The sequence below is a fragment of the Crocodylus siamensis genome, chromosome 1 (assembly GCF_052110815.1).
Source record: "Crocodylus siamensis isolate JL-2025a chromosome 1, ASM5211081v1, whole genome shotgun sequence".
NCBI classification, from domain to species: domain Eukaryota; kingdom Metazoa; phylum Chordata; order Crocodylia; family Crocodylidae; genus Crocodylus; species Crocodylus siamensis.
In genome coordinates this window covers 166856102-166880602 of record NC_143395.1, presented here as the reverse complement: position 1 = coordinate 166880602, position 24501 = coordinate 166856102, and the positions used below count along the sequence as shown (strand labels likewise).

Below are 24501 nucleotides of genomic sequence, written 5' to 3'. Positions count from 1 at the left end.
CCAATCTTTAAAATTCTTCCCATGTAGAAATAAATTGGCTGAATACAGCAAAAAAAATAGTATCTGTGAACATTCTGTCAAATGAAACTGGCAATTGAATTTGTTGGCATTCAAACTCTTTTTAATTGCTGGTTCATAAATGGGGTCTTTCATTTGAAGACACCTAACAGGAGGCAGAACTGTGGGAACACCCGGACATCCATGAGAATTAGCACACATGAAACACACTCATAACTATAAGAAAGGTCCTGCATGTTGGAAGCCTTGCAAGGGAAGGGAGAGAAAAAGTGGCTGTTTACAGAAGACAGGAAAAAAAGCTTATGTACTCCCTTAAAAATTATATTAGTTCATTAAAACGAACTAGCAAGGAGGGAGTAGCTGGACGCCTGGCAATAAAACTAAAGAAGCTAAGGTAGATAGTCATATCATTTGCTTCAAGGTTTTCATGTTTAGATCTGATCTAACCATGTGTTTTATACCAGCACAATGCCTAGTGCAGATACAGTTATACTGGTATAAAGGTGCTGTATATTCTGGTATAGTATATTCCTCTCCCTGAGCAGGATTAGCTATAAGTACCTTTATACTGATATAACAGTTTGCATGCAAGAGTATGCTGTACTGCACTAATAACTCTACTTCAGTTAAAGTTGTACAATTCTTAAGTGTAAAAAAGCCCATAAATGTCACAAGTGAGTAGCTGATGATAGTGGTGGCATAAGAGGAAAACCAATGATTGCAGTGCTCTTGGTGGATATAAAATATTTTGTTTTGGACACCCAGCAGACCCAAACTTCTCCTAACCACAGCCTACACACTAAAGGTATTTGTCCACATAGAGCATTTATAATCTTTTTGAGGTGTGTGTCATTTCAAATACTTGGGCTTAGCAGTACTGCAACATTTTAGTTAACATGCTCACAAGAATGGAATAAGAGAATCAGACGTCATATTGCTACTATGTGCTATATGTGCATGTGCTATATTACTATTTCACTCTCATAGTAATATACCTGTAGTGCTGTCACATAAGACTCCCATTAAATAGGAAACTTTGCAATTATTACAAATTCTCTCCAAAGTTCATTCTACTTGTCTGTGGATGCTACTGAATTCCTCCCCTCCCCCTATTTGTGTTAAGTATCTGAGTACAAAAAAGAAATAAATGGGAAAATATGTAAAGACATGGGAAATCTTTTGACATTGTTAAATCCTCTGCCACAGGTAAATAGTAACCTGCAAGTTACTAAACCATAGGCCCAGTTAATAAAATCTGCTGTATCTGTCTTGAGTTCACAATGACTATGCAACCTGAGCTCTTATAATGAAGGTTTTTATTGTTCATTCTTTCTAAGAAACAGCTTCTTCTGAAATACCTGGCTCTAATTCCTAAATACCTGGGGGGTAGAGGGGTGTAAAGCACAAAGCAACTTCACAATGCCATGACAGAGAAGCCTGTCAGAGGACTCTCACATGTGCTGCAAGCCTGATGGCTTGAATCAGCTTAACTTTCTGCACAAACCAGTCAACTAGCCTGCTTTTCAGATGTGCTGGGGTCCTCCAGCCCTCCTGAACTCAATGGGAGCAGGCAGTTGCTCAGCTTTGACACTATCAGCATGATTTTCAAACATTTCTAGGTAGAGACAACCTTGGCTGGTCATCTGCCCATGACAGTGACTTTCAACCAGGAAGCCACAGCACTGTGGGGTGCTATGAGATCTTTTTAAGGGTGTTGTGCAATATTAGCACTGTTATGTGTGCAAACAGCTATGTATGATCCACAAGATAAAACCAGAGATTTCACATGAGGAATCATAGTGTCAAAAACAGTCTGCCCTGTTGTTTTTCTGAGCTCTTTCCAACCAAAGAATTGCCTAATATGTTTCCGTAATAAAAAAAAACCAAGCCAAAGCTAAGAACTAGCATTTCCCAAAGGGTGCCTTGAGTCCAAAACGGTTGAAAGCCACTGGCCACAAGGAAGCACACCTGTTCAGATTTTGGTCTATGGCATTTAATAGAAGGTGACATTCTTTATAACATATTTTATGACAGATAAGAAATTCACTGGTTGAGGGACCTTAAAGTGAGAATACTGACTGAAACAAAAATCAGGCCAACTTAAGGAGTTTATTAGATATTCTATGATCAAAGCACAAACCTAACAAACATCTCAGCTCCTTGATAGACTTTTGTAGCCCAGTCCTGCACTTTTGTCTAAGCTAAGCTGCAAAAATCACTTTAAACTACAGCCTATCTACTCCTACCTTTGGGACTAACATTGAATCAACAGAGGCTTCAAACAGCTACTGACATGAAGAGATGTCCCTCAGAGCAAGAGTTGTGAGGAACATGAAACTTAGCAGGCTAGGAAAACCGCAGTGCCAATGAAGTCTTAATAAAACATATAAATCATTTGCACTAAACGCAATGGAGTAGTACGTGTTTGCATGAAAGCTGAATATGCCCAATACATGTTTATGAAAATACAGGAGTCGTAACATTGATCCGATTCAGCTAATTAGGTATATGATGGAAATATTCAGCAAGTACATCATCTGACTCAGTTTATTTTGAGCTCAGTGATAGCTCCTATGAGTTCACAGGCGGCGCCATGATCTCACCCCTTTTTGTTTCTTCTGGCTTTTCTCCTGAGCTGCTCTTTTCTTTGGGAGAGGGGAAGGTTTCTTCTTGGTTTTGATAAACGGGAGCCTTTAGTCTTTGGTGAAACCTTTGGAGTCTTTGCTTTCTGCTCTGGTAGATCTAAATTAGGCTTTCTGGCCTTGGTTTTCTGAGATGCCTGCCCACTCTGTTTCTTTTTTACCGCTGATCCCTTGGTCTGGGTGGAAACAGGCTTCTTGCTTTTTTTGGCATAAGATTTTTTAGGAGGCTTGGTTGTTGACGGTTCATTAAGCAGTTCAAGGACTGTTTCTGAGAAAAGGAATTAACATGCTTCAGCATTCCTGCTTTAAAGAAAAAGACTAACTCAGAAATATCAACTAATAAGGAGCCTCAGTAGACCCTTTCCTTTTTCATGTCCTCATGACAAGGTATTTAGCAGAATTAGCAGATTCATTGCCTCTGCTGTGGCCTCAAGCTTGCAACCTCTGGGCTATCAACTGTGTGCCTTAGTGCCTGCACCCCACAACTCAGCCCCCCTTGGCAGACTGACACATAGAAACAGACACAAGTGGCAATTTTTCTTTCCAAAGAGAGAAAAAGAAACTGCCTCATTCTTCTCTTTTTGTATCTGTATCCTCAAGAAACATGAACTATGGCTTGTTCTTGAAGTGTTTTTAGAAAAATTCATTCAGTTTTATAATAAAAAGCAATGATGGGATATTTCTTTGGCAAAAGACCAAAAATGCATAATAAGAAAGGAAGGAATTTGCAAGGAGATTTTAATAAGTTAAGGTAGGTAAAAATTCTCAACAGATTCAATCAGTTAATAATTGATCATTTTAATAGCTTTAACTATTCCTATTATAGTAACATCTGGAAGCCCTAAGCAAAATTGGACCTAATTTTGAGGGAAAACATTCATAGAAACAGTAGAAGGCAATTCCTCCCTCAGAATATCTTCAGTCTTAATACTCCAGACAAAAAAAAAAAACAACAGATGGGAGGAAGGAAGTGTTATTGCCCCAACTTTACAGTGACAGTCTAAATTATTTGCCCACCATCACACAAGAAGTCTGTGGCAGAGACAGGAATTGTACATAAAGTCTCCTCTATCCCAGTCAAGTGACTTAACCAAAAGTCTGTCATACATTCTGCTCAAATTTTTGCTTCTCACCAAGGCCAAAAAAACCCAAACCCATAATTTTGACAATTCCAAACTCACATGCAGAGGCTAGGTAGACACAGTATATTTATTACACAATAGAAGTCTGAATTAACATAGTCGCTGTGTAGCTTTAATAGTGGTGGCTTACTGCTTTGGCTTTAAAGATTGCCACAAATCTCAATAGCCCTTTGGGATTGTATGAGGTTGTGCCACAGCAAAATAAAAACTAATGACTTACTTGCGAGTGGAACAAATGGTATGTGCTTACTCTTGGTTTTCACTGAAACAGGTTTTTGCTTACACTTCCCTGGTGGAGCTCTCCTTGAAAACAGATTAAAAGCATTAAAAAAAAACCCACAGAGAACTGAGAAATGATCAGGAAGTTCCTTTTTTCCAAAAGTAGAGATCACACAAAAAGACTCTCCCTGTGATGTCATATGCCCCAGCAGAAACTAGAACAGTTGTCATTAGGGTGGGGGAAATTCAAATAATTAAAAGGTGTCCCTTTTTATGTTGAACAACATTGATGTTGTAGTGGAGAAATATTTTGTGGTGCACAGTTTTATGAAAGATACCAAACCCAGACGGCCTGGCGAGTAGCCGGGTCCAGCTGTTAAGTGTGTTGTGAGGGAAGGAACCTGAGGGGGAGGGGGAGCAGGGGGAAGAAGGAGATTGAGGCCCCAGTGGTGGAGGAGGGGGGGGGGGCTGGGCGCCCAGCCAGGGCAGGGCACAGGACTGAGCCATGCAGGGGGTGGCTCCTGCCACTGCACACACGCCGAGAGGGCATGGGAGGTGTGTGCGTACAGATCAGCATAGGGCAGGGCAGGATACAACTGCAGGCTGAGGCTGGAGCTGGGGCTGCAGCAGGCTCTTCCTAGTGGGGAGCTAGGCCAGGCTACACTCTGGGCGGCAGCACTGGAAGGGGACTAGGGGAGGAGCTGCAGCCACCACAACATTCACCATAGCTCTCCGCCCCCCCCCACCCCATAGCTCCCTCCCAGCGCTACCGCCACCCGCCCTGAGTGCAGTTCAGCTGAGCCCCTGCTGGGAATAACTTGGCACTGGCCCCAGCCCACAGCTGCAGCCTGCCTTCCCCCGCACAGATCTGGGAACATGCCCCCATGCCCTTCCAGGGGGTGCGCATAGCTGCAGGAGCCAACCCCCATGCAGCTCAGTCCTATGCCCCACCCCAGCTAGGAGGTCCCTGCCCCAGCCCCACTCCCTCCCCCACTGTGGAGCCAGCCCACCCTCACCCCATGCATAGATCCAGGGGTGCACACCCCCATGCCCTCCCAGGGTTCATGCACCAGCGGGAGCTGCCACCCTCCTCCCTGTGCCCCCTGGGCAAACCACTCATGGCTCTGTCCTATGCTCTGCCCTGGCTGTGCAGCTCCAGGCCCACTCAATCCCTCACCGTGGGGGTCTTGATTTGCTCCCCCTCCTCCCCACCTCTTAAAAACAAGAAAAAAATATAAAGGGGTACATGAGCTGGAACTTTGAGAGAGAAGGGGTACACTTGTTAAACAAGTTGGTCTAAAGGGTCACTCTCCTAGAAATTGGCCACATTTCACTGAACCAATGCTTCTCACAGGTATACATACCCCAGGGATTTGCAGCCAACTTCAAAGGGTACCCAAGTGGAAAAAAGAAGGGAGAGGGAAAATAGACATAGAGGAAAAGGAAGAAATATAAAAAAATGAAGACGAAAAACTCCACAATACCTTTTCCAGACATGGAAAGTTTACATTGTGTTCGTAGTGTTACTCTTTTTTCCCCCAACATGGACTCATAGGACTACACAGCAGTATTATAAACTTAAAAAGGGATAATAAATCAAAATAGGCTGAAAACCACTGTATAAAAAGAGGCAGAAAGCAGAGTAGGGTGGTTCCTTAGAGATTAAGTGGTTCAGAGAAGCATTAATTTTTGTACACCCTAACCTATTATCCTATGAACCTACCTGGTACTTTGTCAGATGCTAAGAAAGGGAAAGAGAACACAGAAGAAAACTGTAAATCATGTTAAAATGCAAAGAGAGAAAAACAAGATGAAAATTAAAGCCCTAAACCACCTCAATCCCCCACCCCTCTCATTCTATCACTCAATACTCCCTCAAGATAACTATGTTATAACCAAGACAGGGCCAGCTGCTATCCAGCTCAATCACTGCATCATATCTTGCTGCAGTTAGTGTTCCATATCTTGAATAACTGGGCCACTGAACCATATCTTGAGGTGTCAGAGTGTCAGAGCTGGAAGGGCCTAATTTTCTGTGGTGCTGAGAAACCTTAGGTTGCATTGGAATTGAGCACTGAGCATATATCTGCAAATTAGGCGCGCAGTAAAATTAGGAGTGAACAAAAAGTAACAATTTTCACTTGATCTGGCCCCAAAAAGTGGTCTCCAGCTGTGACCAAACACAAGTGCATGGCTGCACACAGCATTAAAAGGACCCAATCCCACAAAAATCTGAAAAATGTTGCAAAACGGAGCGTGTTCTATAACTTGTGTCTCGGGAGCTCCCAGCCTATAGAATGGGAGGAGAGAAAGGGAGTGTAAGGAGTTTCATCTCAGGTTTTTTCAGCTGGCACTGGAGGGTGGGGTGGGTGGATTGGAGGCCCCCCCCATCTCTGGCAGGGGGGACTCCAATCCACCTGCCTCACCCTCCAGCACCAGCTGGGGAACCCCAAGAACGAGCTTCCTCTGCTCCCTTTCCCCCCCTCCCATTCTGAAAACACTGTCTGGTCTGGGAGGGCGAGTGGTGTTGCTACAGAGACCAGGCTGCAGTCTTGCAGCCAGCAGCTGGAATCCTCCTCCCCAAATGCAACAGTGAGCTTCTGTTGGGTGCAGGGTATTGTTGCAATTCGTAGCGCTTCATGCAAAGTGCTATGAGTTGCAACAGGGAGCTGCTCTTCTGTCTGCACCCTAAATACTTAATCAAATAGGCAGGAGGAAGCTGAAGAGGCTAGCAATGTGCCCAAGATAGCAGAAATTACATGGAGTTTGGGAAGAAAAACTTCCCATGGGCCAAGGGAAAAATGATTAAAGGTGCAGTATTGCTCTAGAAGACAAGCAATGGCATGAGAGATGGGGAGAGAAGTTGCTCAAACACAGGAAAAAAGAAAACATCTTTCAGAATAGCCAACCTTTCTCCTGGCAGGAAGAAAGCTGTCCCACCCTCCAGTCCTGCTAAAGCTGCCCATTACCAGGCTCCATCTCCCTGTGAGTTTGCAAGTAACCAATCACCTAAAAACTCTCTTCAGGCATCTGGTAAAATCTGAAGTTGAGTCTCACTGTTTACAAAGGAAAACCAGGGAGAATTTATCATCAGTATCACCTTATAATTAGTCTGGAGGGAGTAACAAATGATGGAACGGAGAGCTATGTAGCTTTTGTTGGAAAAATGCTTTAAAGATTTTAGAAGGCCAAGCTCTGGCTCTACCATGTTTCTAGATTCCCATGGGGAGTTAGGCACAAAACGACTTAGGCCAGGGGTGTTCTCAGCATGTGCCTAGAGACTATTCAGGTCATACTGGGAGACACTGACTGAGTTTAGGCACCTCAAAAGTTGGGCAGCTGCTAAGCAGGGGTTTGTGGTTTTGGAAAAAGGTACCTGATGTCTGCCTAAGTCCTGGTAGAAGTGTTTAAGTCATTTTTTAATCTGGCCTGATCCATATCCCCATTCAAATCAATGGGTGGCTGTACATGAGTGAGGAGGTTGCTTCGATGCACTGTAATTACAGCACATTGGAGCAGACTTAATCAATCAAGTCTGTTGGAGCATGGCAATTACCATGCTCCAGCAGCCTCCCATGTTTCACGTATCAGTGTCCCTGCACTTCAAAATGGCATCTGGGGCACTTGCACTAAAACCCGTCAAATGAGCTTTACTTCAAGACCCCCACCAACTTTCTGAAGCATGGGGACACTGATACACGAGATGCTGCAGCGCTTTAATTAAAGTGTCTCTCAGAGCCACTCTGGACAGCCACTCAAATTAAAGTGTCACCACCACCCCCACCCCAGCCCCAGAGCATGTATAAAAGTGCCCAATGGGAAAACTCTTGTGGACTTCAACAGAAGTTGGATCATATCGTTAGCCTCTCTGATCTGTCTCTCATTCTGGCATAGTGGGGAGGCAGAGGCAGATTAATGCATGGGTCCAGGGGCCCCTGCCAATGAGAGGCCCACTTGTAAAAATATCCTGGGAGGGAGAGGGCTCACACTGCCAGCTAAAGTTCCGCCACCTAAAACATCCTGCAGCATGGGGCTCCCTGGTACGAGTGGCCTACAGCCCAGCAGGTCCTGGCACAGCTGGGGGAGAGCACAGCTGTTGCCCTGGCCACAACATTCTCTGGGGGCAGCTAGCCCGGCAGGGAGTACATCGGGGGGTCTCTGCTGCCTAAGTGCCAGCCCTCCCATGGGCTCTAGGCTGACCCAAGGATGCCCCACTGGGGAGGAAGGGCGGAGCCCACAGCTGGGGCTCTACTCCTCTCACCAGAGCTTGGGCAATTCCCTGGCCATGCCCCCTCCCTGGCCTGCAGGCCAACTGAGGAGGGAGTATGGGGTGGGAGGGGGGATTCCCCCACAAGACCCCAGTGGAGGGGGGAAGCTGGCAGTGGGTACTTTATTCCCCACATCCCAGCTGGGAGCTGGGTTGATTCCCCAGCTGAGGAAGGGGTGAGGTGGGGGAATCTGCCCCACTCCTGGCTGCCAGAGATGGAAAAGTGCCTGCTGGCAGCTGGGGGCAGAGCCAGCCTTGCTCCATTGGAGCAGAGAGCACAACCCAGGGCTGCACAGCATCTTAGGATGCTGGAGGACTGTGAGTTAAGTTGAATCAGGAGGGAGTCTCGGACAGAAGTTCCATAAACCGGTTTAACCTAAATCAGTTAAGTCTGATACTACATTCAACTAGGTTTACCTTAAACCAGTTTTGACCATTTTGAAACTGGTTTATGTGCACTGAACTTCTGTTCTGTTACAGGTTTAAATCAGTTCCTGATCACTTAACCGGTTTATGTGTTGCTTCTGTCCCTAGCCGTTGAGACACCAGCTGTTAGAAGGGCTGTGACAGATGGCAGCCAGCTCAGATGCATCTGCACATGCTTTCTGTCAGTTACAGGGTGGTGGCAGAAGTCTTCAACTGCTTGCACAGCTGGTGTTTTCTGCCACCAGAAAGTTCTACTACCACAGGGGAGCTGAATGCTCAGCCAAAATTGTGTAGGCCATCCCTTTGAAAATCTGGACCTCCGTGCTTTAGCTTTTCTTTTCTAAAGCAGGAATAAACCCTTTGTACATCACACTGAAGCTTAATTGATTATTTTTATGATCTTTGTATACAAGGGCTATAGAAATGTAAAACTTTATTTATGTAATTGTTTTATGAATGTACCCTTCAGTTATTTGGACTTTGTTTCCTCTTCAGCTTCAATCAGCAGCTTTCCAGTTTGTGTTAACTCTGGCCCCCGGTTTTCCTAAACTAGTTTTATTCCCTAATTATAAGTTATAAACGAAACAAGGACAAAGGTAGATTTTCAGCTCTTTCCCTTGTGGTTTCTCCCAAGACCCATCACATTGACTTTGGCAAACTAGCTTTCCTTGCATGCAATTACAGACACAAATCTGGACAGGCTATTTGCCAGGTCACAGACAGAAGTTCAGGAAAGTGCCAGCATATCAACAACCTCCAAACATTATCCAAAGGGAGTCTAACAGACGTGCACAGAGGTGATTCAGAACTGACCTTGTCAAACCCATTTAGCCTCTCTGCACAGTGCTGGAATAGCTAGAATACTCAAAGCCTGGCCCTTACCATTTATTTTTAATTTAATTTTCAATCTAAGTCAGTTTAGAAATTAAGTGAAACCTTGTTGTGCTGATCTTGGGTGCTTCTCAGAGGGTAGCAATACAAGCTTTCCCTGAAAACATGCTAAGACATGATCTACCTTACATGGTAAAAAAGCATTGTTTTCTATGGCCCATTCAGTCCTTAGCCTGTTTGTAGAGTTTGGCAATTGAAGGGGCCAGACCATAGTAACAAAATCTAGGCCTCTCAGACCACTAATTACATTCAAATAAGTCAAGAATAACAACCTAAACAGACAATGTTAGATTAGAACTAACACCCTAAAGGGAAAGGCATTGTAGCTTATAACCAGTCTGCATCTAGTCTCCCTTAGCTTGTTGTACAGTCTCAGCCACTTGCCGTGTTTTAATATTTCATGGGTCACCACCCCTTTTTCAGGGGTTTCCTTTGCACTGCTGACCTGAGGGCAGGAATGCAAGAGCTAAGCCACACAGGTTAAAGTTAGTAGAAAGAAAAACATTGAAAAAAGAACTTCCTGCTGTTACAAAAATAAGTTTTCTTTATTTTACAAGGTCCTTGGATGACGCAGACAAAAGCTATCTCCATTGTGACCCTGATGGGTATGAATTTTTTTGTGCTATTAAAACAAGTTTGTATTGTATCCTGGATGTTTAAAGAAAAAAATGTTATTTAATATTGTACCAAAATGTTTATGAGATGCTGATCTGGACTCTGCTGTCAGTGTATGTGTGAAGTAACTTCACTGAAGCTAGTATAATTGCTCCGGCTTTACCGTGAGGTAATCAAGATCAAAATGTAAGTGTGTAGATTACTGATTATGTACCCTGCCTGGCAACATAATCACAGAATATGTGGTGATTACAAAGCAGCTGGCAAAGAAAAACCAAATCTTAACTAGCACTAACCTTGCAGGATCAACAAATTTGTAGAGAGATCCATGGGGTGCATAAGCACTGGGATATGATGTAGCCATAAAATAAAGTTCCCCTAAACAGACAGAGAGAATATTTAAGAACATGAGCAGATTCAGATGCAGGTGCTCCAAATAAGCCCAGATGTGATACACTACAATTCCCCCTTCATCCTTAGCTTCTCTACTAACTCGTGTAATCAGAAAGGGTCATGCCTGCCTTTTGTTTCTTTTTCAAGTCTTGGGATTTAATCCAACATCATGATACAAGTAGACAGAATGGCTGTGCCCACACAGAGACCCAATTATGTCAGTGTGGCACTGCGTGAGCCCAGAAATCCTTGCATCCCTACCACAATGCAGCAACCAGGCTCCAGTGGGTTCCTGTAGATGACACTCCAAATGGGTGTTGTATTTTGTTTGTACTCTTAAATAAGAGTCTGCTTTTTATTCCAAAGGCATTCAACAACTACAAATAGAGGAAAAGTCCACAGAACAAATATTTAGCTGTTTTATAAAGTACCAAAAAAGGAAATCAAGCAGAAGCCAGAATGGATAATCATTTATGACAGAAGGCTTTTGTTAATCGACTGCTCAGATCTGCATTTGGAGAAATCAGCCACTCTTCATATCATCTTCTGATTAGTACTCAGTATAATATGAAGAAGGGTATTGTAGTTTGAAAAAATGCCAGGAAAAATGATGCTTGCATTTCAAATGACATTATAGCACCAGGGCAAAATTTTAGAGGAAGAGTAGAGACAGCAGAAGTGTAATGTTCATCCATGTCACACTTTATGAGAACACAGTCTGAAGACTTCCCAGCTTCCACAACAAAGCAACATTTGCACATTTCCCAGGTCGGTGGGATAAACTCACAGAGCTTGCACCTAGGAACTGCCTAAAACATCAGCCAGCTCCAGGAGCTGAGATGCTACATCACAGTTTTGCAGTCACTTCCCTACGTTAGCACTTCCAGAGAATAGCATAAGCCTACCCATTTGTCCTGAAGCTTTCACAGAAGCCAGTTCTCTGGCTAGCAGGGTACATTACCTGCCTCATCTTCAGCGAATGAGATGACGAATTTTTTATAAGAGCTGATCAGCCCAGGGAAAGCACAGGCTTTAGTGCTACCAACGCAAATATCTTGCTTTTTCCATTTGTTTGTCCTCTCATCTTCCTGTAAGGCCATAAGTCGACTAGATGAAAAATAAAACTTATGTTTTATTGTTTCATATTCCCATTAACAGAATTAATTCCTGCCAAAATTATGTATCATTGAAATAAAAATATTAGTTAGGACCTTAACAGGGTTTGACTCAATCCTGCTTGCATCTACACATGTCCCCCATGGTGCAGTTGTTCTGCATCCTCATTTAGTACTTGCGTTAAGAAGTACTAAATTACAGTGCAGTAACAGCCATTACTGGGCTGTCCAGGCAGCACACGGTTATTTTTAGCGCCTATGTCTCGCCGTAGCGACACACTATAGCGAGGTAACTCATCACTACGATGATGTAGTATCAGCATCATGGTTTGTGCCCATCGGCGCTACGTCACCACAGAAACACGCTACATCACCATAGTGTGTTGCTACAGCGACATAGTGTCATGTGTAGACATGCCATCTTTAGTAAAGATAGGCTTGAATAAAAATAATAAGACATTGTAACTCTGGGAAAGTTATAATGCTGATGAAAATGTTACAGGTGCCACGTCCATAATGGACCAGAGAAAACTTTGGTCCAAATAGTTTGAAATGTTTGGGATATTCTTTTACTCTGGGCTACAAGGATTCAGATACACAGAAATAGCACTGATGGAAAACATAGGTGCATAGGGCAGCTGGAGAGAAAAGAACAGAAACTTCCTTACCCACTCATGAAATCACCAAAAATATAGAGGCCGTTCAGGTTTGGTGACTCACACCCCCTGTATACATATCCTCCAGTGACTGACTTCCCCACCTTGCGGCCATATGCGAATATTGGAAGAATGTCATCTGTTCAATACAAAATCCAAGAAAATATTTCACTCAACAGTTTATTAAAAAACAATTGGTTAAAAACATTGATGAGGAAAACAAGGACCAAAAGAGCTAATATAAAGTAATGTAAAGTTTGATTTATTTCAATGCTTAAACTCTTTACATCAGTGAAGAATTCAACTCTGAGCTTCCTATGTGGCTTAACAAGGCTCAGCTAGTGGACTTCCCTAGCATACTAGACAAATACTCTTCACACCAAGTATATACTGTAATTGGAATTCATGATCCCAAAATGGCAAAAATATTAAGAACAGTGAGTTGAAACTGGCCTGGCCAATTTTATCAAACATTTTGATAAAGATTATCTTTAAAAAATATGTTCTTTCTACTGAAGTGACAAAATATGTGAGCAGACACTTAAAGTTTTACATGTTGTGGAGCCTCCCAGCACAATACATGCATAAAACAAACATCAGTCTTCACTTGTGTCCTCACCACAGGCAGCAGCTGAAAATCTGGTTCGAAAAACCCTAGGTAATACCAAACATTTGAATTACTTCCCAACTTTCTAACTGCTACCATGAAAGCTGGTTCTGTCTCTTTTAGTGCTGAAAACTTGCCACTCAGCCTCTGCTTTTTTATGGGGGTTTTGTTTTGTTGCTGAACGGTAGAGGGAGAAAAATTTAATTTGGTAAAAATCTGAATCCTGGCAGCCAAAGCTAAAACAGGTACAAGATAACCTTCCTGGTCCTTAGGCCACAGTATTACCCTTACCTTTGTTGAAAACATAAGAGTATTCTGTAGTTGTGGCACCTCATGAGCATCACCACTGGCCATGTGGTATGTAGACAGATGGGTGCTGTGTGGGTATGGGTGTGCATGCATGCACACACACACACACACCCCCTCAAGCCTCAAGAATCATTTACACTTTTTAATCTAAGAGTAGTGTTTATCAGCAAAACATTCAAGGGACAAAACAATGACAACAACAGTAACAAAATCTATCAGGGGGTCTCAAAGTACTTTCCAAAGCAGGTGGGTATCATTATTCCTATTATAAATACAGCAAAACTGAGGCAGAGAGCTATAAAATAACTTACCCAAAAACACTCAGGAACAGAGCTATCACTAGAACCCAGGTCTTCTGAATCCCACCCCACTACCTCACAATGCTTCCTGCATAAGATTTGCTATAGGATCACAGCACTAAGGCTGGTAGCCAGGCTTCAATATTAGCCAATAGCCAGCAAATACTTCCCATAATACACTTAGGTCCTGATCCAGTAACCACTTGACTAAATACAAAGACTTCCAATGACTAGACTGGGTATTGTATGTGCAGGGTATGATGGGGAAGTCTTCCAGGTCTCAGGACCCTTTTTCATTTCAGTGCATCTGGGTTGGCAGGGATTTTTGTGTTTCTTATCAAACATAAATATACTGCCCATCTCTGACTTCAGATTACTGCAGTTTGCTGGAAAAATGGCGTCAGAGTTGTTATCTTAACACACATTGCATGGGATGTGCCCTTTCAAGCAATCAATGTGAGTAGCTTACCTAGGGAGGAATTACGGCAAAGTTTTGTGTCATAACATTCAAATCCTTCCTTAGCCCTCCAGCCGTAGTTCCCTCCTTTAACAATGATGTCAATTTCTTCAAATCTGTTCTGTCCAACGTCACCACAGAATATCCTCCCTCTTCCTTTGTGGGTGACTGGGTCCCCTCTGTCAACAGTGCAGCGCCACATATTCCTGACCCCATAGGCATAGATCTCAGGGAGAGCCTTAGGGTCTGAGACAAAGGGATTATCTGGTGGGATGTGATAAGGCTTTCCACTTGGGTTTTTTCCATCCACGTCTATTCGCAAAACTTTTCCTAATAAAGTACTCCTGAAAACAAGACAAGGTGCAGACATTGGGTTAACGAAATGGCAGATAACAGCTCATAGATGTCCACAGCCAAGATGGAGGGAGAATAGGAACACTGCCTCTTCCCCCAACCCAAAAAAAATTTGCATGATTTTTTACTCTATTTTTTTGGTCAAATTTCAACATTCAGGCTATTTTCAACCAGCCCTAGTGGATACTATACTGCAGTGTCTTGCATGTGTATGTGTGTGCACATGCACACCTCTCTGTTCTGCTGGAGGGAATCAGAACTGCTTAACAGAGAGAGATAGGAGCTCTACTGCAAATTAGGCAACAGAGTCTCTCCTTTTGTTCACATTAGCTTGGACTTTCCTCCTCCACCTACCCACACTTTTCCTTTTTGGAAAAGGTTGATCTCAGTTCTGTAAAATTTGATACAACAACAATGAACCCTTACAACCATATCCCCTAAATAGCTTTTTTTCCAAAATGGTCTCAGAAATACACAGAGGACACTGTATGATGGTCATAGTCCTGGTTTGCAATGACTAGTCAAGTAGCTTGAACAGGGAGCATTTTTGTTTTATTTTTCCATCCTACATGGCTAAGTACAGGCAGTCAAAAAGCCCAAGGCTGAATCAATTCAATCTTCAGAGGTTAGTCTAAACTGCAAAGATTGAAGTGATAAGCAAGGGAACAGACAGTCACTTTTGATTCTGGAAATGCAGCCACATTCATGCAGTGGCCTAGGCCAGAAGCTGGAGGTGCTTGAGCATGCCTCCCTGCTTAGCTGGAGCAGACAGCTTGGGGTAGCCTGCCCTTCCTGAAATGTGGGGTTTGCAGAGGAGGTGCAAAGAATCCTGGGATGTTGGGGAACTGTGAGTTAACTTGATTCTGGAGGAGATCTGGGACAGAAGTTCAATAAACTGATTTAACCTAAATCAGTTAGGTCTCATGAGGTTCATCTTAAACTGGTTTTGGCCATTTTGAAAGCAGTTTATGTGGACTGAATTTCTGTTTGGTTACAGATTTGAACCAGTTTCCAATCATTTATACCGGTTTAAGTGTTATTACTGTCCCTAGCCCATATCTGTGCCCAAATTCTGTTTCATCATGTACTGAGCCAATGTGCTGATATGCACACAAGAGATATGTAAATCTATCCTCTAGCTTACTTGTTCTGAGCATTCCCAAATTTTCCAAAAGGGTCCCCAGCTTTTCCTCCATCCCCAGTAAACAAATACATGTAGCCATCCACACCAAAGAGGAGCTGCCCCCCATTATGATTTGCAGCTGGTTCTTCAAGTTCTAAAAGGTTCCTAAAAAGAAAGAAAAAAGAAATAATCACAGATGAAGCCACTGGATAAGATTCAGCACCTTACTGAGTTAGAGCAATGTACCACTATGCAGTCCCCATAATAGGCAGCACAGTATACCCTTCTAAGAGATTCATACCATTCCCAGGCTAAGAAGTAAGGGCTCCTCAAGCTCCTTTACTAATCATACGCTTCTGTTTAAGTCTTCAAGGTGCACGGCACCCTGGCACAATGACTGCAAACCCAGCAGGTGGCATGGATTGTTCCTATCTATCCCCTCTTACAGGAGATGGAAAAATTAAACAGCTCCACCTTATTAGTCTCGTACTGGCAGAGCTCCTGGTTACCCCCCATTAATCAACAGAAAGCTCCATGGGCCAGAGAGCCTTTTCAGTTGGAATAACCTGGGGAAAATATTTTTTAAAGTAGTTTACTTAAATATACAGTTGGATCTTTTCATTCTAATGTTGTTGTGTGCATTTTTAGCTCCACCCACATTACCCCGCCATTATGCTTTCATCTCAAGATAGAAGAACCCTTTCTAGGAGAAAAAGGACAGTTCTGTGTCCAGGATCCACTTAGTCCTTGATCTGTTTAAAATATATTCCTAGGGGAAATTGCTTCTTCCCTTTTAAACTCACGCCATTAAATAATTTGTATTGTTTTCAACTGTTTAGTTTTGGGCTTCAAGATCTTCATGTATGTCTTTCAGAATGAACATGAAGCGCACAAAAACCAACATGTGGCATCATGAACCCATCCCATTCCAAGAGCAAAAGGTACAGAACTAGGTTCCCCAGAAAATACAGTCACATTATTAATTAAAATGAAGACACTCTAAAGAAAGAACAAGACTGTGTTTCTCAGAACTGCTGTGGTGTGTGCACATGAACATTATTATATCACTGCAATAAAACATCTTCATAGTGGAAGAAAAATCAGTGAGCTTACATAATTGGAAATCATCTTGTATAGAAAATATGAACATGTACAAGACACTCTCAAAGCAGGTATTAATATTCTACAGGCCCTACAGTTTAAATTACTGGAGTGTGAATTTGCTATTGTACTTTCTCTTTCCACAGGACTAGGGGCTAATATTTTCAAATGGTTAAAGGAGAACTGGAAGTCATGATTCCCAGGTTTGGTCTTCCATCCTGCTTCAGGTTCAACATGTGACCCTGAACAAATCATTCACATTGCTTCTGGCTTAATTTGGCAGTCTCCATTAAAATCCAACCACATCACTTCTAAATGATTGCAACTTCTCTGGATGCTGCTGTGCGGGTGGAAGAGGAAGGACTCTCTCGTCAGATTAGCAGTTGAAACAGTCAGTACAGCTCTGAACAAACTTTACCTTTCTGAACGTGGGTCAGCTTTATTGACATCAGATGCCAAAACCTTTAGTTCACTGATTCTGATTTTTTCCACTTTCTTGTCCATATATGAATAATAGATGTAGAATTTCCCATTGTATTTATAATTGGGGTGAAAAGTCATTCCTAGGAAACCCCTCTCATCCCCTATCCATGGGGAAGCCAGCACTATTTTCTTGATATCCAGAAAAGGCTCCTCCAGCCGGCTCCCATCTGGCAAGTAAACCCAGACCATTCCCACCTGTTCAGCTATAAACATACGGTGAGTGTCATCATTAGCATGTACCATCAGTACTGGATTTCTCAACCCATTTGCAACTTCTGTCAGGCACAGTTGAAGGCAGCCCTTGGGGTCCTCCACCACCAGTCCCAGGTTCCGATTTAGGTCTGTGTTTTTTAGGACATTGGGAAAACAATAGTCTTGATCCTGCAGGTTTAGGAGGTTACAGAAGCGGGTCGTGTTCCTCTCACAGCACTCCTGGATGTGTTTGTCATTAGTCAGCAGCGTGATAGCAGAATGGCAGTTAAAATGAAACTCAGAGCAGTAGTCAGAGCAAAGTCCTGGGAGGTTCCTAAGAGGTGTTTGAGGATTTTCAGCATCATAGAGATGAGCAGCATATGGGGAACATTCCTATAAAAAAAATACAAACTTAATACCTCTCTGTGTACACACATTCATGATGCATCAAATGGCTTTCATGCAAACAGAATAGTCAATAGCACAGAAAATAATTAGGAAGACTAATAGCTACAGTAAATCATTCCTGGAGTAGTTAGCATCATGACATTTCTCTGAAAGTTTTAAGGCCTCTTTTTAGCATGTACTTATTTACATGCTTAACTTTCAACCTGTATGGAGTTCCACTGAAGTCAATACGTTACTTTTACAAAATTAAGATTTAAAACTCTTGGGTTCTATGCATGGATTTGCCATGACCCTCTGTATCATCTTGGGCAAATCAGTAGTTTCAAGCTGGGGTGCCAAAAGTTATATACCTTAACAGCCAGATTTTCAGATGTGCAAGATATCAGAAAAAATAATATTTAATCTACACCAGCTTTGCAAATTTTTAACAGCTTTTCATCCAGCTGTGTTTGGATCCTTTTTAAGATATTTCTTTTAAAACTAGATCTGCATATTCATGAATGTAAGACCTATAGAAGCCAAAACCCAATTAAATGAATCCTGGAGAGAGCTGAAATTGATTTATTGGGCTTCATCACATCAGCACACAGCAAATGTATTGGATAGGCATGGACTAAGGTAAAGCCAAAGAGTAAATATGATTAAGCTGGTATTTTTCATGTTACATTAGCCAAATCTCTGAGGATGTCTGTGCAAATGTTCCAGGCCTTCAGTATTTTCATGGTAAATGGCAGCCTTTCCCAGGATTTTCATGTATGAAGGTAACAAATCCTGACATTAAACTTTATTATAATAAAGATGTTTCATTGCTTATACTAGGGTAGAACCATAGCATAGATGTCACTGCCTTTCAGCAGAAAAGTCCCATGTGAGCTGCCCAGGTTATTAGACTAAAACAGCACATAAAACAAATAGAAACCTATCACCTCAGCAGCATATGGGTGAGAGATTAGAAAGGAGTCCTATACCCCAGTACCTTTTGCATGGAATAGCTACACAGTTTCCCCACTACCAATACTAGACCTCTTGGACCACACAAGTGTATGGGTTTAGGACTACAGATCTGCACAGCAACTGATCCTCTTGCCTCATTCTGACACTCCTACTTCATTCCTGCCAAAAAGGCACTGCGGAACAGAAATCTGCAGTGTGATATGGTGGGGCAGAATCCTGTGGCCTGTGTTATGCCTCAAGCTACAAAATCATGGCAGATCTGCAGTTTAGGGCCCTCCAAAAACACTGAAGGGCAGCAATGGACTTTTATTGCCCTGAATACAATGAAAACTATGGCAACAGAGGTCTCTGTCCAGTCTTATTCCATTAAAAGACACCTGCAAGTGGGAGGCCCTGATGTGAGCAAATAATAACTGGATGGGCCTCAGGAGTGCCTACAGACTCCACCCTCTGTGACATAACCCCAGCTGGCTCTGGTGAGTGCACACACGTACATGTACATATAAAATTTAGGTTGCAAGACAAGATCTCACAAAATATGACATTAGGTGGAGATCACCAGAAACTGAGGAAAGGATGTGGCGGGGAACTGGATAAAGCCAACTGTATGTTGGACCCTGTAAAACCTAAAGATGACTCTCTTAGCCAGTACTTTCCTGAAGCTGGCTCCAAAGAGCTGTTTGCCACTCAGTGTTGAGACCTCTTCCGTGCATTTGAACATTTACTGCCCGTCACCTCAATTTTGCACTGGCAACACTTCACTGACTTGAAAAGAGTTTCCTTTGGGTTGTGTTGGTGTGCATGAGACCACAGTAGTCAGGTGTCTGAGAGCTATGGCAACTGCTGGACCATTGAAATGCACTTGTTCTTTTTTGAGGGTAGTCTCAGCATCTTTAATGATAAGATCTAGCTGCAGCCCTTGCGGTGTTAGAGTCTGGTAGTGAACATATTACACCTTCTAAATAGTGAAGGGTTTTTTCCCAGCCATTCAGGTAGTAGCTTTTGCTGTTTCCTAAGCCACTCATGTTTCACATACATTGGCTGTCTTGTAAGGAATGCAAGCAACAGCCAGTATACTGGTTAAACATCTGACATAAAGGTGTCACATTAACTGCATCAAGCTGTCTCTCTGTACTTGCTGGTCACCCGTTCCCATTTCCCTCACATGGGTAGGACAATGCAAAGGGAGTTGAAGACATCTCTGGGTTTATCTCATGAACTATGTGTGGTTGTTTGCCCACCTAACAGTACTAATACTACATAACACACTTAAAAAGATCTCATGGCACCCTGGCTGAAAAACATTAGCTTAAAGTTATTAAGGGCAAGTCTTGGCATGGACTTCACATGCACTTTCCAAGCCAACATCTCAATGTAGCTAACCATTTACACCCAGTGATAACCAGACTTACTATTCCTACAGGTTTAAAATAAGTGTAGTTAGCCAAGATGGCCCAAACTTTCAGCTGAGGTCAGAGTAGTTCTTTTCAAGTCAATGGAAACAAGCTGCATTACACCTTCTCTTTTAACATTAACTAAAATAATGAAGACAAATGCAGGTTATTTGCACTGTAACAGATGGAAATCTTTGATGAAAAATGCATTCAAAGCCAAACATTATTACAATGGTCCTCTCTATCTGTAAATCATTAGTGTATAGATAAGGTGTCAGGAAATGGTGCTTGAGAATGCACAGCATAGCTCCTGAGTTTTGTAAGACCTGTAAAAGTCTTATTATGGATTATCGATGAGTTCCACTGCACAGCTCTTTATATCAACTCTTATCAGCATCCTGGTACCAATGGGAAAAGCTGTAAAAACAGACCCGTCATTTGATTTCCACTATAGCTAGTACAGAATGGATGCATTTGTTTCCAAGGGCATTGCTATTCTGACTTCCCAAAAATATTTATAGGTTGACACACCTACCACTATATAGCAGAACAGCTGCTGAATACACCTGTAGTAAAATTCAGTGGAGAACCTTGCAATGCAAGCTAGTAATAAAAAAGCATAGGAATCACTCTCTCTATAATTAATTCTTAAGTTAATTTGCTTTAAAGATGTGAGCAAATAATAATGTTCTCCTTCTCTGCCTGTCCCTTAAGTTTTGACCTTCAAACATTTAGCACCAGAGGTAGTATTTGCAACAGTAAGTATTCTCACTGATGTCTTACTACATGCAGTTATTAGTTAGCAACCACTTGCAAATCTAGATTCTGACAGTGTAACTATTCAGCAGCATCTTTTTAAACTTGTGTAACACTAAGTCTGTGTGTTGACATTTCACACAATCATTATGAATTATTAGGATATCCTTAACTTGCTGAAATGAGAATCTGTCATTACTGTTAATGTACTGGAAATTACAGGTGACTGAGGAAAATAAATTCATTATTTACTCGTTCCCCATTCACTATGCTAATGCAATAAGCAAATAACTCTTACTAAGGAACCCTGCCTATCCCCATGTGAATGGAAGCAGAACAGGCTATTAAAACTTCAACAATCACAAGCTACTGCTCATCACAGAGTTAATTTATTATTATTGTGACATATATCCTACTCTATCAGGTTCATTGTAAGATCTCAGGATACTTATAAAAAATATATGCCAGTATATGGGGTTTTTTCCCTAAAATTGGATTATGAGTTCAAATTAAGCTCTGCTTATCTGATCAAAATAAAAAGGTGCAGCAGTTTTGTTATTCCTGTATCTTTGCTTTCTAAAGGTCACATACAGGAAATCCTCCCTGGGCCTCTCAGTCATTAGTGTGAATCTGAGAGTTTCTGCCTTGATCCACATTTTTTTTCAGATTAGCTGGCTGTAAAAGTGACCAATTAAGCATTTAGTCTTCTTTTTCCGAATGCTGGCTTTTTCCAAAGTGACTCCAGAATCTTGCCAATGTTCTAACAGAAGTGGAAGTATCTGGTAAACATGGACAATATTTTATGTCTAAAGAAGTTGAAAGCTGGAAGAATTTTTGTCTGCCTAAAAGTGTGTTTTGGCTGTTTTATGCTGGCATTCATACAGTAAACCATGACCTGCATAACTAACAAGGTTGTTAAAAAAGTCAGGTCCCTTCTGCCCATAATAAAATATTGTTCTGACCAGAGCTCAGGAAGGGCTGTGCCTTTAGTGTTTTGCCACTGCACAGCATCTACTTCCAGGAGCCGGATGAAGACAGTACAGAGGGAACACAGCAACTGAAGCCTCATTATATTTCGGTTGTATGAATCTGCTGGTTGTTTAATTTTGTTCTACTTTACTAACCACAACGTTTACAGGGCACTAGGCAGCAAGACAATCTAAACACACCCTCCATGAGACCTGGGAATGCAAACACTGAGCTTCCTATTCTCTTTTCATTTGGTTCTGCATAACTTGACATCTAGTTACCCTGGATTTATGAGCAGAATGCAAACATAAATATTGAACTTATTCTAAATGTCGCTTTAGTTACAAAAGGGCTAGGATTTGTCTCTCCTAACAGCAGCTTCTTTAATTTGATCAGGGGGTTGATAGGTAATGAACTTGCAATCAGAGTAATCATTATTACATGCATTATTACATTATAGTATCCTCAATTTTGTGCAAGCTGTCACATCTAGCATAGTTCACATTGGGATCAATTATTATCCATTAACAATATTCCTCCACTGCCACCCCTATCCCCAGCACCATAGATGTAGAAGTGATAAAACAGATAGATCACCTTCTAATAGAAATCAATAGTGGGCACACAGGTTGAAACCATCTGCCCTACCTGACATAGGATATCCTTGATATACCTTCCACACAGCCTGTGACCCCGGGGACTAATGTAATCCATGATCTCCCAGTATTTTGCTGCAATGCTGTTGTCTTTTTCCTGGTCGCAGCAGCCAAACTTCTCATAGGCAGAGCAGAATTCCAGGTGTAAAGGAGGCTGAAAAGGAGGTCCATAGTCCAGGCACTGGGGATGTCCCATGAGCAGGCTTGTTTGGCACAGAAGCAAGAAGGTGAAGCAAAGGAAAAAGTTTGGGCAAGAGAAGGAAACTCCGGAGCAGCTGCTCCTGTTAATGTCCAGCCAAACATTTACTTTCTCCTCTGGAAATCTCCTGAGGCCAAATGTATTCAAGTTCTGGCCTTCGTTAAGGTATGGCTTATTCATCCTCTGAGCTTTAGAAACTGCCAGCCACAGAGCTCAGTGTTTGATCATCACTCTCTCTAAAGTTTACTATTTTTGAGCAGTGTAGAAACCTCCAGCCTGCTCCTCTGGTATTTTACACGTCACATTGCAGAATCCTCCCCTCTACACATTTCTTATGCCCCCACAAGCACTTGCAGATCTAATTCCCGCAGTCTAGTTAAACAGAGTCAGAAATCACGTGTGGAGTCTGTAGACTAGACAAATCAGTACGTGATCCAAATGTACAGAACCTGATCAGCCCCCTCTCCTCTTTCATGGCAAATTATGCTGCACCTCTGCAAGTTACCAGTGAAGGAAGATGAATCAATCACTTGCAACCAGTACTGGCTGTTTTCCTGCGTTGTTCATCCTTCGTGGGCAAAGACGACTGCATCCAGCAGGGGGGAAGGGAGGGAAGAAGAGCGAAAAGAAGTGGGAAAGAAAAATGGAAAGAGAAAAGACAAAAGGAGAAAAAAGGGAAAGGGAAGAGAACAAAGAGGGGGGTGGAGGTTATGTCACATGAGTACTTAGGTGATTTATAAGTTTGATCTTTGCTTTGAACAATCTGCTGCAGCAGGGGCAGGAGAACGATGAGGACTGGATACAGGAGGTTTCTGACTTCCTGGCCGTACATTTCTTTATGGCTTCTGCCGTGCGTTGCTGTTCAAAGGCCAATGCTCCATTCTGGATTTGGGACCTCCAGGATGGACGATCACGAGTGATTTGCTCCCACACCTCTGGGTCAGTGCCAAAACTCTTTAGGAACACCTTTAGGATGTCCTTGTAGCGCTTCTGTTTACCACGAAAGTGTACTTCATTTGACAGTTAGCTATAGGAGATTTTCTTTGGCAGGCAAGTGTCAAACATTCTTGAGAGGTGGCTGGCCCATCTTAGCTGTGCCAGGTTCAGCAGGGTGTGAACACTGGGGAGAAGTGATCTTCCGAGCACCTCGGTGTCTGGAATCTTATCCTGACCATTTTATTGAATTAAAAAAGATGTTGATCAACTTTGATCTTTTTCTTCAGGGATAGACCAGAAAGCCCTCCCTCCTTTTTAAGATTCACTTAATTTTCGATTTATATCCCAATAACTTACAGACAAAAATGCTTACAGAAATATTATAGTCATGCCCAAACATCAATAAAAGTTGAGTTAGGGTTATGCTTAAAAGATGGACTCAAGGGGAACGCCTCCAGACCTCAGGTTGGGGAGGACGGGGTTAGAGAACTTCTGGAGGGGCTGGATGTGGTCAAGTCAGCGGGTCCAGATGCGGGCCCAGGGTGTTGAGGGAGCTAGCAGGGGTTATTGCAGGGCCCTTGGCACAGCTCTACGAGCACTCGTGGTGCTTGGGCCAGGTGCCAGATGATTGGAAGAAAGCTAATGTGGTCCCCATCTTCAAAAAAGGGAAGAGAGCGGACCGGGGCAACTATAGGCCCATCAGTCTTACCTCAATCCTCGGGAAATTCTTTGAGAATATCCTCAAGGAGCACATCTGTGATGGGCCAGCTTCAGGGATGATTCTCAAGGGCAACCAGCATGGTTTCATTAGGGGCAGGTCATGTCAGACCAACCTGATTGCCTTTTATGATCAGGTCACAAAGGCAATGGATGCAGGTGTTGCCATGGACGTAGTCTTTCTAGACTTCAGCAAGGCCTTT

The 24501-nt window shown here is 42.6% G+C and overlaps 1 protein-coding gene across 1 annotated transcript; it reads right to left on the bottom strand.

Moving 5' to 3' along the window:
• Nucleotides 1-23445, bottom strand: HHIPL2 (HHIP like 2). The gene is made up of 9 exons (XM_090048495.1): nucleotides 22439-23445; nucleotides 17053-17702; nucleotides 15555-15698; nucleotides 14069-14400; nucleotides 12397-12523; nucleotides 11575-11720; nucleotides 10517-10598; nucleotides 4023-4105; nucleotides 1-2928 (listed from the first exon to the last, which is right to left on the bottom strand). Exons 1-9 carry the CDS (start codon nucleotides 22823-22825, stop codon nucleotides 2618-2620), a joined length of 2262 nt encoding a protein of 753 aa, XP_089904621.1. The 5' UTR covers nucleotides 22826-23445; the 3' UTR covers nucleotides 1-2617.
• Between the last annotated feature and the right edge of the window lie 1056 nt (nucleotides 23446-24501).